Source organism: Macrobrachium nipponense, chromosome 16, assembly GCF_015104395.2.
Source record: "Macrobrachium nipponense isolate FS-2020 chromosome 16, ASM1510439v2, whole genome shotgun sequence".
In the NCBI taxonomy this organism is placed as follows: domain Eukaryota; kingdom Metazoa; phylum Arthropoda; class Malacostraca; order Decapoda; family Palaemonidae; genus Macrobrachium; species Macrobrachium nipponense.
Genome location: NC_087209.1, coordinates 61,962,866 through 61,976,701, shown reverse-complemented (window position 1 = coordinate 61,976,701; position 13,836 = coordinate 61,962,866). Strand labels below are relative to the sequence as shown.

Below are 13,836 nucleotides of genomic sequence, written 5' to 3'. Positions count from 1 at the left end.
TTAAAGCAATATCAGCATACTCTTTCCTCCTAAAAAGCACCATGACCCTCTCCATTCTTCCAGTAAATGGGATACAATGGTCTTTTACTATCTATGATTGTTTTTACTCTTTAATTTCTCTCTTCTAGTTTCGCAGATCAGTGATACCTGACATTCACACTCTGAAAACTTACGAGTTATGCTTTATTTCTCTTCAAGTTTGAATTCTTAACATTATTAATCCTGTGCTTATTATTTCGGTCAACAGAGCGTCAGCTTTTAATTTTGATTTCTAAAGAATTTCTCAGTAGAAGAAATAAACTACCTCCGAAAATTCTCAAAGTATTCCACGAATCAAAGTCCACTTCTTTACTTTTATGTTCATCCCTCATGTAATTTGTGAACATTTATCCTAAATTAGCTTTTATCTTCCGTTTGACTCAACTTACTAGTAATTCAAGAGTTGAAAGATAGAAAGGATCAGTGTTTCACACTTACCAGCATTAACGTGCTGTCTGCCCGGACTGACATTTGTCCTTGTTGATGGAAAATTCACAAAGGCTCGCTCTCTCCTTTTTCCAGCCTGAGAAAGTGACTCATCCAAGCGGACGTGCATATGGCCTGGTATACGACGATGCTGGTTCATTACGACAAGTTGTGACGCCTCGCGGATCGGCCTACACACTCCACCTCACAACTTCCTTGGGATTCTATAGGCTCATCTTGGCTCTTCCTGTGGATAGTATTGCAATACAGGTAACTGACGCATTCATTATAAAATACAAACACTTTTTCAAATAGTTTATATGACATTCTAAAAAATATATATAAGTATTTTGTTTCAGAAGAAGATGACGGTTGCAGTCATTGGTGGAAAGCTAAGCTTTCAGTGCCAATCTCTCTCTCTCTCAAAAATACAAGTGTAAAAGTGCCTAGCTCTTTTGTGAATCTAATGATTCACGAGAGATTACCAGATAATTTAATTATCATAAACATTTTGTTCTGGTATTCAGAATTAACTTGTAAAGAAATTTAGAGATGCAAGTAGTACAGTATACCCCAGCATAATTATGACTAGCTTGACTACACAATCAGACATTAGTATTTTTACTGTACAGCTAATTATTTTTTATTCAAACAGATGCGTCTTGATGAGCGAGGAAGGCTGCTCTCAGTCTCTCTCCCTGGTCGTGGAGGAACACTGCTGTACGAGTACAATGACAACGGCGAGATAAGTGCAGAGCTCTATGGCCACGGGTACACGGAATACACATACTACGAGGAAACAGGGCTGATGCGTACAGCCAGAACCAAACACATCCACGACGACGTCAGGACAGATTATCGATACCACGGTGGTCTCATGAAGGAAATGCGCATCCGATATGGTTCCAAGAGTAACCTCCACGGTGTGAAGCTCAAATTCCAGTACGACGGCTCTGCCAGACTTCGAAAGATGGAAGGAGACATCAACAACGCCGCTTTGAAGGAAGTTTACGTCCGTTTCGATAACCAGACAGGCGTCCTCGAACTCATTTCTGACCTGCGCATCATCAGAAATAACATCCTCGAGACGATGTTGCAGAATCCAAAGAAGAAGTTCGTCAACACACGTAAACAAGACGATTACGGGCGCTTAGCTCACGTGGATATGACCCTCGAGGGCAGAGTTGTATACACGATGCAACTGAAGTACGACAATCGTAATCGCATATCTGAACGGCTGATCGAAGTAGCAGGTCGCCGAGAAGGTCTCAACATCACTTACATGGCAGACGGTCAGATCCAAGAAGCCAAAGGAACGCACACTTGGCATTACAGATACGATGAAAATGGTAACATTGTCAACCATGCCAACAGAGAATCTGTGCAATCTCTAGAATATGACGAGTGTGATCGAGTCGTCAGCGTTGATTCAACGCTGGTAGAATATGACTCCAGGGGTTTTGTCATTCGCATTGACAATGAGAACTTCAAATACAACACAAAAGGACAGCTCGTTTCTGCCTGGGATACTGGAGAGAGCTGGTCTTTCACTCTAGGGTACGATCACTTTGGCAGAGTAGCGGTATACCGTGACCACCTGAACAACGCCACACAAATCATATACGGACGTCCTGACTTGCCAGATTTAATCACACATTTGCACAACCCTCATTCTGGAATGACCATGAGCTTGCTCTATGACGACATGAACCATCTCATTGCCATTGACAAGGACGATGGCCGATTCTTCGTTGCAACAGACCAGAATGGAACTCCCATTGCCATCTTTGATGATCTGGGCTCTCTGATTAGGAGTCAAGTATGGTCTCCTTTCGGCCGTCTCATCGATTATGCTGGTACCGAAATGTGGGTTGGAGTGGGACCTTGGGGTGGATTCTTGGAACCACTGACTGGCATTGTTATACTGGAAGGCCATGCGTATCACCCTAAGCTTTTGCAGTGGATGACACCACGGTGGGACCACTTGACGAAAACCACGAGACAAGTTACAGATGTCTTTGTTTACAGATTCATGAATAATAATCCCTTCAATCTTCCATCAGGTTTGATGAAGCATTATTATACAGGTGAGTTCTTAAGATGATATTTTAAACATTGTTAAATGGATTAGTTTTGGCAGTTTTGAATATCCTATTTTAAACAATCTGCTATTATCACAGTACTTTTGAAAGTATACTCTCCATAAAAAGAATGGAGAGAATCAAACAAAAACTTCTTTCAGTTTTCATCTGAAGATTGAAAAAGAAACTCACAAAATCACTTTGTAACTTGTTTACTTCTAAGTAATTACATTTAGTTTTACTCCACACTCTGAGTGTGGAGTAAAACTAAATGTAAATACTTAGAAGTAAACAAGTTACAAAGTGATTTTGTGGGTTTCTTTTACAATGGAGAGAATATTCTGTTGCAGAGATAATTACTTATTTTTTCAGTTCCATATTAAAAAAAATATTTTTTATGGGTAACCTTCAGACCAGACAAATATTTTGAAATGCCACTTGAAGATTGTAATAACACTACAAACACAAGCTTTAAAACACCTTGCCTTAACATTTGCAATACATAATGGAATGTGTTTACATTTTGACATAACACCCAAAATGCTGGAAATTTTTTTTTCACAAATTTGCGTGTCCTAACACATCCAAAACTCAAAAAATTATTATAACTATCTGAAATTTGAAAATAGCTTAGACAAGAAATCTGCCACTTATTCATATTGTTTGTAGATATGCTGTATAACTAAATTTCGCAACTAACAAACCAATGTAGGTAACATTCAGCAGAATATTTGCACATTTTCATTTTCAAGTGAAGTGTATTTTATGTCATATCGATATTCATTAATGGATTTGCTTCCTTTCCACAGATGTCTCAGACTGGCTTGAATTATATGGAATCGAACTGAACCGCGTGCTTGGTTCAGAATACCATGAAAACACGATGGTCAAAGCAAAGCCTGTCATCTCTGTGGAGAACTTGGGGGCCTCTGAAGTCATCAGTGGCCTCTGCTGTCAGTACAATGCTGGAATTAAGCACCTCCATGAACTGAGCTTCTTCTCACAGTCTCACATCCAGAGGCCGACCGCAACCTGGAATGGAGTTCCAATATCCCGCCAGGCGTCTATATTTGGGCCTGGGGTCTTGGTCTCCAACGTGAAGGGTCGGGTTCTCGTGACTGCCATCGGAGAAGAAGACTCCGTCGTCATTGGCGACGTCATTCGAACTGTCCTTAACAATTCCATAATTCTAGATGTTAGCGCTACCCATGGAGGCCTTGACACATTCTATTTTATTAAAGATACCCAGGAACGCGCACAAGAAGACCTGCAGCAGCTGCGACGCCTCTCGGGCATATTCCAGGTGTCTAACAATGAGACCGAGCGCGGCCACGAGATCCGCATGTCGACCCACACAGCTCACCTGGTGATCATGTACGGCGAGCGAGTGTCGCGAGCCCGGAAGCAGGTCCTGAAGGAGCTCGAGGAAAGGGCAGTCGCCCAGGCTTGGGAGAGAGAGGCAGCCCTGATCCTCAGCAACCGACCCGGGACCCACACCTGGTCCTCCACCGAGAGCGACCAGCTGATTCGGGAAGGGCGCGTCCCCGGCTACGTGGCTACTCACATACACTCGACTTCCCGGTATCCAGTGCTGGCCTCCGATGCCTCTAATATTGTCTTCAAGCACGAGACGGCCCGCAAGCGGCGCGGAAGTCGCAGAAAGTCCAGAAAGAAGAGCTGGCGCCAGCGAAAGAAAGGCTCCCGCTTGAAAAGTAATACGTGAGAAGTGATGTGACTTTTTGCTGAACTTCCAGGCATATGCTAAGTGAATCTGCCTTTATCGACAGATTGTGATATAATTGTAAATATTTATGTAAAACTTAACAGAGTTTCAATATATACGCATACTGTGTGCGTTTTTGTTCTTTCTATACGAGGTGAATTAAGAAAAATAACTTTCATGAATTATTATCATATTATATTCAGTGTTCTTATGAACCCCCCGAATGAAACGCATATATCAATTATGAAGATTTTTGGTGTTCCTTTCATGTGGTTTTTACTTACGAATGTACCATGCGGTAATCTTACGCTGTACAATATGTCACGTATTATGTAAACTAAAATTAATGAGTTTTTAATAAACATTTCGGTGTATATTTCTTAATTGGATTTAAGTCATCCCTAACTGTACATTATTAAGAAATTAAAGTAGAATGTTGTAGTCCTTCCCCTTATAATTATACTTGGCTGATTTTGAAATAAATTATTTCTTAATAGACACTCATTCATCTTCCCTCACATCACAGATACTACAGTCTTTCGTTTTGGGGGTTTTGAGCATAAAATATGGGTATTTTATATGGTGAAGTGTTGACTATTGCAAACAAAATATGGGGATTTTATATAATTGAGTGTTGATTTATTTCAAGCATAAAATATGGGGATTTTATATGGTGAAGTGTTGACCTTTTCAACCATAAAACATGGATATGTTCGTGTTGACTATTGCAAACAAAATATGGGGATTTTATATAATTGAGTGTTGATTTATTTCAAGCATAAAACATGGAGATTTTATATGAAGTGTTGACTATTTCAACCATAAAATATGGAGATTTTATGGGATTAAGTGTTGACTATTGCAAACAAAATATGGGGATTTTATATACTTGAGTGTTGATTTATTTCAAGCATAAAATATGGGAATAAGAGATACTTAATAAATATTATAAAACCGCATTCAGTGAGAAATGGAGATTTTGAGGCTACATTTAGCATTAATAATTTATTAGTCCTGTCACTTACAAGATCTAAAATTTTAATGATAATTATAAACATTTAAATGAAACAACGAAAGAAAATAAATTATTGGACAAACGAAGAAACGAAAGAAAATAATGGACAGCTGAAAGGAGTGAACTCATTAAAAATTAAGCTGCAAATTCAAATTACTGCATTTTTTTACGCTGCATTATTTTTCACATAGTTCACTGGTTTTCAATAATACTCCTAATCTATGAAAATATGTCAAAGTATAAAAAAAATTATATATTTCAACGTACAGAACTATTATTGGCAGTTGGGACTACTCTTGCAAAAATATTGAAACTACTAAGGAGTAACAAATCTAAATGACAGTATAAGAATGGAACGAAGTTCCATTCTTATACTGATGTTACAGTATTTTCCTAAAATAGCCACATTATACAAGAGACTAGTTACATTTATTAAACTTTCGCAAGGCATTTCAAGATGCAAACAATTTGTCTAAGTCAAGAAATAGTTTTTGTATTTTATTTTAAGTAAATAATCTATCAGAAAGGTCTCTTAAACAATAAACATTCAAGGTAACTAAACGAAATTAAGCCAAAAATAAAGAGAGGATAAAACAGTTGCAAATTTTAACTGATATGAAATCAACGCTAACGCTCAAATGGTATAATGAAATAGTCACTGATTATTTCCGGAAATCTTGAAAAAAACATGAACTCATGACTACGAAACTAGATATCCTCAGGAACTATCAAGTTTATTTATTTTAATTAATTGTAACCGATATGAATCAAATCTAATGCTTAAAATGGTATATGATGAAATATCACTGATTACTTACGGTAATCTTGAAAACAAAATGAACTAAAGACTGAGACTAGATATCGTCAGGAACGACCAAGTTTGTTTACTTAAACTGAAGGTTGAAAGTGCTTAACTCCAGTGATTACGATCAAGTGGTTCAGTCTTAATAAAAGTAACCGATAATGTTCTAAGGAAAATCCTTACATACTCCACGCAACTGAATATAACCAGAATTCATGAATTTGTTACATACTGTAAGCTAATTAGAGGTATGAACTCTTATTCCATTATCCAGCCCCGCCCCCCAAAAGTCAAAATGTACGATGAGGACACTTACAGCCAACTGCAGACTGGGGATTTCGGGTGACTAATATCTATACTTCAAACCAGGGGCCACTTGTCGCAGAAATATTTAAAAAAACACAATGAAAAGGGATTGCTTTCCAAACCTGTCAAAAGAAAAAACAATTAATAACAGCTCGCAAACAGACAGAATTAATAAACGGAAAATGATCAAAGTGAATATATAACGCCTCTCTCCAAGATAACAGCAGTTACGCGATTGATGTTATAGTTCACCTGCCAAACTGTGCAGAGTTTGAGAGGAAATTGTCTACACAAAAGCAATTATTTGAGATGTTTTTAATAACTTACTTTCCTAAAATATATGGCTAATACAACATGTAATCCCTTATGCGTTCAAGTATATGAATATTGCACTGATTATCCTAAAGTATATAATTTTACCAGAGAAAATAATAGTTCTGGCACTCGATCATTCAGTTTATACGGAAAACTGATTAGATTCAGAAAAACAAAAGGAAAATTAATTGTAACGGAGGTTTGAAAGGTGTAACAAGGGGAAAACTTCGCACTTGCACTACGAAACAACTGTTAGGAGAGGGTGGAAATTAAGATGGAAGAAGCAGAATCTGAATGGAGGAATAGTGAATGAATGGGTTGCAGCTAGGGGCGGAAGGGACACTGCAAGGAACCTTAAATAATGACTAGAGTGCACCACGTGAGGTGCACTGATGGCACTATAACCTCTCCCCAACCCCTACGGAGATCTAAATGTTAAATTGCTTTTGAAGAGTTCCGTACCATATACGAAGAGATTATTTAATCCACACCTGATCTACAATAAACCTACCTACTATGAGATTCGGGGCCTCTGTAACACGGTTTTTTCGCAATAACTTTTTATCTATGCATTTCATAAATATAACGCTTATTCAGAATACATATTATATCAACACATAAATTTTGAGTGTATTCTGCACTACGTAGGTTGAATAAATTTGGTACTTATAATGTAAAAGTGACCTTTTTTGAAGACGGGCCAACTTACTCAGAGAAAAGGTTTCGAACGCACTCGTTACGTAACTTATGACATCATTTCTTCCCTCTTTCTCGATGGATGATTGGCTATACGTAACGAAGGCTAAACCTCTGGCAACAATGACATACAAATTTAAATACAAGCAAAGCAGTGCACCTTTATGAACTCTGGAACCTCCCCACTGATAATTGTCATAATAAACAAACAAACAAAATATGTTAATAAATACAAAAACACTTCGATTATTAGTCTAGCTCCCAAACTAAGTTTCCAAAGAAATTACAGTCTACTTTATAGGTCGCAATCAGATTGACAAGATGTAGGGAATATTTGGTAATTACCAAAAACATAGTAGACAAGCTTGATTTGATAACTGCTATATCCAATGTCAAGCAATTTTTATTTATTGGCTATCTACCTATTTACTTAAAAAAAAATAGCCGGTACCGTATATTGGCTTTAAACCTTCACCAGTAATTATCGTCAGAATGGTGACTTCATGAGGCTCCACCCACTTTCGCCTCGTTATAATTCAGGATAACACTGAAGGCTACCATGGGCATTGTTGGATTAGAAAATTTAACTTCTGGCTATAAAAACTAATTTCTCGAGTAGTTGTAAGAAGTGCTAAATGATCCTCAAGGATCCCAGCAGTTAGTCTAAACGTTTAATTCATGTATATTACTGCTATACTGTTGCGGCGCTACTGCTACAGTAGTATTACTACGCTAGCACTGATACCCCACCCACATCTATGTATCATTCCGCCATTCATAAGTCTTTGGGTTTCAGAGCCGATGGCATTTCTGTCTGGTGGATGGGCGGGGCAACATTTAGTCAAAAGGTGTTTGTTTACCTTGCTTACGTAATGAATGTTTTTCGACTCTTGGCTCGTAATCATTGGCCATGGCGTCGGCTAGATCATTTTTACTCTATAAAAATTAAAACTATCGGGTTTAGGTTATTGATAATGCTGACAAAATTTGTGTGTGGTTGTAAAATATACATATGTCAACTTTCAGCTACATCCGATGCTTTGACAAGGAGCAAAGTCCAAAAAAAACCGTTTGTTACAGAGACCCTGAATCTCATAGTAGTATGTTCTTTCCAACAATAAGGACGTTATGCCTTTAACAACTTTAAGTAATGTTACGATAGGCTCTTGGTCTACAAACTACGATTAAGTAATGGCTAGTTCAGTAATTTGGTGTTCTGTTATGACACCCTGTCTTCCAGACAAGATTTTTTGGTGTCACTTTTAGCATGAGGAGACAGTGGCTGTTTATGGTGCCAGCCACTGTTAGCATGAGGAGAAAGTGGATGTTACTGTCACAATGAGGAGACAGTGATTGTCACTGTTACGATGCGGAGACTGGGTCGATCTTCAGATCTCGCAACGATGGTGCCGTATCCATAGAAAAATGTCAGATAGTTTCAGCCAGAAATTTGTTAAGGAAGAGAAACTCAGAACTTAGCATATTTAAAAAGAAATAGTCGACTAATTTCTGAAATGCCTTCTTCCTGTAGATGGTAGCCAGTCGCCAAGAGATTTTCTGGTGCTGTGTGACTAGCTCTTTCCTGGCCATTTTGTCACTGCATAACATAAGCTCTTGGTTCTTTACCTGCCGATGAAGTTACTAGAAATTCACTGAAGTGGGCCGGTGATTTCTAACAGTTACTGAAGTCCCCAAAAATGTTCGGATGACTTGCTGGGTCCCTCAGGTTGATCCTATACATAAAATAACTAACTGAACTGTAGGGAAGATGATATGCCCTTAAGTTCAAGTTAAATTAACATGGCTACTCTCGCCCAGTGCTCTTTAGTCTCCATGGCCACACAGGAGGGGGCCTGTGAGTAAGAGCCCATGCTGGCATAACGCCACTTATAGATAGACAACAACTAGGAATGCTGCCAGTACAGGATAATCAGATCCATTGGAGATTGGAGCCTGGGTCTTAGTGACATGAATAGCCTTCCCTGTGCCAAAACCCTATCATTGATAGGGTTTTGGCACCTATTTAAATAAACATTTAAATAGGTTAAGTCAGTAGGGAGAAACCTGAATTACTTGTATCTCAGAACAACGGATAATTTTCATAAGAAAGGCATTTCAAAAAGCAACGCTCTGAAGATAAGACTCTTATCATTCGATACATAGCAACAACGACCAAGTCTTGATATGGCTATACCTATCAAGCTTTACTCGAGATTCGTGCTAAGTCTAGCGATGCTTCTAATGTTCTTGAACGCAACATCAAGAATTACGAAGACGTCAATCGATATGCAGTGCAAATATTTTTTTTATTATGAAATCCTTTAAGTAGGATAGCAAAATCTGCATTGAGTCCTGACGATCACTATATAATAAAGTTTTAATTGTGAGATTTTAAAGGCAAGCAAGCAAAATTCTCATTATCATGAGACAGTCAAACCTAACGACCATAAGGTTAAGATAAGAGTTGGTAAACACCATATATTTATGCAAAAGTCACGAAGTTTAAAATAGACATAAAATTCAAAAACACGTAATTAATATCTATACATTCATGAATAAGCTAAGTCAACAGAACGCTATAGAAGTGCAACAAGGTTTTAAAAAAAATATCCCATTGGAGTTCATTCTAGTTAAATATTAGCAGTAAGGAATGAATATTACTCTGTCTAATAAAACAAACTTAAGCGTAAAACAAAGGCAATTAAGTAAATAAATAGCAGTTCGTGTCAAGACATTATTTCAAGTCCAGGGAACATGATTTTAATTTATCATTGGCGATATATAATGAAAATACAATCTAATTCACGAAACAGATATTAGTAAGTTGATATGTCTCATTAGAAGTATTTCTATACGAATAGGTGTATATCACATATGAATATAGCAAATCAACTTAATACTCCAATCTGACGAATACTATTTAATCACAAATGAATATAGCAGATCAGTACCTTATTTATCCTATTCTGATGATTAATTACAACTATTTCAAAATGGAAGTCAAACAAAACATGTTACTAAACTACTAAATACTTTTTTTAAATGTTCTAATAAATCTGTTCAAACTGACTTTTAACATTTTGTTAGAATAATTATCAGAGAGCGACCGAAATTTATATTATAGTCTCAGCCAAAAGTAGATGTTGACTGTTTTTTATGATTTGATTTACAAGAAAGAAAACTAAATTTTTGGGGTAACTATCCTATGGCAGATGACGACAGTGCCCCAATCAAGTCTGTCCAACCATGGCTCCAAGTTACAAAAAATAAATAAATTAAATTAATTAATAAATAAATAAATAAAATAAAATAAGAACAGGTAAAACTTTATTTCAAATCATTATCACGTTTTGGACTTGAAAATAAAAATGTCCTATATTTTAATGCAAGATTTGGGCAAAACTAAAGGCTACTACGGCGCCCCTCTGATTCTGTTTACGTGCGAATGGGAGCCGTGTTTAGTACCAGCCCCTTGGGGATGAAGGTAAAATAAAAAGAAAAGACAGTAAATATAAGCACAAATAAAAGGTTTAAACATATAAACAAACATATAAGCCCCACTGGAATGAATGGCAATACATAAAAGGACGCTAACCATCTCGGTAACAGTGTATATTAGCGATAGACATGGGCAGGAGGTCGTACTAATTATGCTAAGCAGAACTAGAATTGCAGCATAAAAACTCTTATAAAATATTTTAAAGTAAAATACACCTAACCTTCCCATCTCGGCCCTCCCCCCCCCCAAAAAAAAAAGAGAAAAAAAAAGTTGGGAAATACCAGAAAAATAAAAGGCTAAGGCCATAGGGATCCTCTTTAACGTTTCCCAAAACAAGTATGAACAGAGTAAGTTCCAAAGGTATATACTTGATCAAGTGTGTGTTTGTGTGAGCCATTGCAACCAAATGCGGCAATATGGAATGAAATATCATGGATATCTACAAAAATAAGTTCTTCGATCATAATAGGCAACTGAATGCAATGACGACTAATTCGTAATAGCTAAAATATACCTATAACAATATAAAAATCAACAGAGTTTCATGAATGAACAAAATGAAATTCGATTTATCTTACCTTTTTTCAGAGTGGCCACAACGCAATGTTCAGCAAGACGGGCAACTTTCTTGATCTGCTCGAATAAAAATAAAAAGGGCTACTTGTTCCTTTCCACTTCAGAAAACACTACCTGTAAAAAAAAAATAAATAAATAATCAAAACTTGATACATTAACTCCTGTAACATTACTTTAAGGTACTAGATCTATGAAAATACAATAAAGAAAATATAATATGTAGTAACATTATGAACGATAGCCCGGTCGAAATATAATCAATCACAATATACGACACAGCCATTGGTCCATAGTTGGCCAGACCGGCTACCTAAGAACCGGAATGCCCCCTTTAACATTATAAATCAGAGTACCTCCATGGATCCATCTTGACCTAACCTACTGTTGAAACTGCAACTGGAATACAAAATTTAGGACTAAGTCAAAACACTGGGACCTACGAGGTCATTCTGGCTGGAAAGTATATTGAGATTAAAGAAATTCTGAAAGGTGTAACAGTATGAAGACCTCGCAGATGCGCCATAAAACAATTATTAGGAGAGAGTGGATAGCAAGATGGAAGAAAGGTAATATGAATGGAGGTAGGGTAAAAGGAATGAAAGGGGCTGCAGCTAGGGGCCGAAGGAACGCTTCAATGAACCATAAGTACTAAACAACAGCTACACTCCCCCACCCCCAAACATGAACCAAAGATACTGTGTAGCAACGTATGTGACAGTGGGGAGGGCGGGTGGGGGGTTGGGCGAGCCCAATAACAAACCCCCCCCCCCCCAAACCTATAATTTACCATATACACGAAAAAAAATAGTATTGGTAACTGGTTTAACTGGGCTCAGTAGGCCAGTTTCACTGGATATTCTTCAGACATTCTGTTAGAGCAATCTATTATTATTATTATTATTATAATTATTATTATTATTATTATTATTATTATTATTATTATTATGATACCACCGAGACATTTGTCCCCTTTGGTTTGAGGGGCGAACACTTATGAAGAATAAAGTTCAAGAAGGTGGACAGCAAATTGGGAGAGACCACAAGGAACAAATAAGTAGAAACGGGAGACAGCAATTCAGCTGGAGCCGGAATGACTATAGGAAATCTTCAATAACGCTGTGCAAGGCACACTGTAAGCAGCTTTCTGCGCAGCTTCTCCCTACCTTAGCTATTTTAATAATAATAATAATAATAATAATAATAATAATAATAATAATAATAATAAACCAAACTGACATGTCATTCGCCAAGACGTGGTATCTTGTATGAGAGAGAGAGAGAGAGGGGGGGGGGGGCGGGGGCATTAAAAGGTCTGTTAGGTTCAGGGGGAGTAATGCAAAAGATCTATGGAGAGAGAGAGAGAGAGAGAGAGAGAGAGAATACGTTACGAGCTCAGTTAGGTTCAGGTTGAGTAATACAAGAGATATTTGGAAAAAAAAAATTGTCAATAAAAATAGTCTACCACGTAAAATCCCCTTATCCAATTCATATTAAGTAAAATATTTGAGAATTCGGCTCGTAATTATCCGACCCACCAACAGAAAGGCTGCAGAAGGAAGTGTAGGGGCACAAAAGACCAGCTCCTGATAGACAAAATGGTAATGAAGAACAGTAGGAGAAGGAAAACCAACCTAAGCATGGCATGGATAGACTATAAGAAAGCCTTCGACATGATACCACACACATGGCTAATAGAATGCCTGAAAATATATGGGGCAGAGGAAAATACCATCAGCTTCCTCAAAAATACAATGCGCAACTGGAATACAATACTTACAAGCTCTGGAATAAGACTAGCAGAGGTTAATATCAGGAGAGGGATCTTCCAGGGCGACTCACTGTCCCCACTACTCTTCGTAGTAGCCATGATTCCCATGACAAAAGTACTACAGAAGATGGATGCCGGGTACCAACTCAAGAAAAGAGGCAACAGAATCAACCATCTGATGTTCATGGACGACATCAAGCTGTATGGTAAGAGCATCAAGGAAATAGATACCCTAATCCAGACTGTAAGGATTGTATCTGGGGACATCAGGATGGAGTTTGGAATAGAAAAATGCGCCTTAGTCAACATACAAAAAGGCAAAGTAACGAGAACTGAAGGGATAAAGCTACCAGATGGGAGCAACATCAAACACATAGATGAGACAGGATACAAATACCTGGGAATAATGGAAGGAGGAGATATAAAACACCAAGAGATGAAGGACACGATCAGGAAAGAATATATGCAGAGACTCAAGGCGATACTCAAGTCAAAACTCAACGCCGGAAATATGACAAAAGCCATAAACACATGGCAGTGCCAGTAATCAGATACAGCGCAGGAATAGTGGACTGGACGAAGGCAGAACT

General features: G+C 37.7%; 1 protein-coding gene and 1 long non-coding RNA gene across 7 annotated transcripts in view; one reads left to right on the top strand and one right to left on the bottom strand.

The window, feature by feature from the left end:
* LOC135195770 (teneurin-m-like) overlaps positions 1 to 4,653 on the top strand; it is an 823,709-nt gene extending 819,056 nt beyond the window's left edge. For all 6 annotated transcript variants that reach the window (XM_064222225.1, XM_064222226.1, XM_064222227.1 and 3 more), the window contains 3 exons: positions 562 to 735; positions 1,121 to 2,552; positions 3,356 to 4,653. In XM_064222225.1, the coding sequence (XP_064078295.1) occupies positions 562 to 735; positions 1,121 to 2,552; positions 3,356 to 4,269 (2,520 nt within the window). In that variant the 3' untranslated portion in view covers positions 4,270 to 4,653. The remainder of the gene's footprint in view (positions 1 to 561; positions 736 to 1,120; positions 2,553 to 3,355) is intronic.
* Positions 4,654 to 11,489: 6,836 nt separating this feature from the next.
* LOC135195769 (uncharacterized) overlaps positions 11,490 to 13,836 on the bottom strand; it is a 39,354-nt gene continuing 37,007 nt past the window's right edge. The window contains exon 3 of the long non-coding RNA XR_010310243.1: positions 11,490 to 11,592. This is a non-coding gene — a long non-coding RNA (uncharacterized LOC135195769). The remainder of the gene's footprint in view (positions 11,593 to 13,836) is intronic.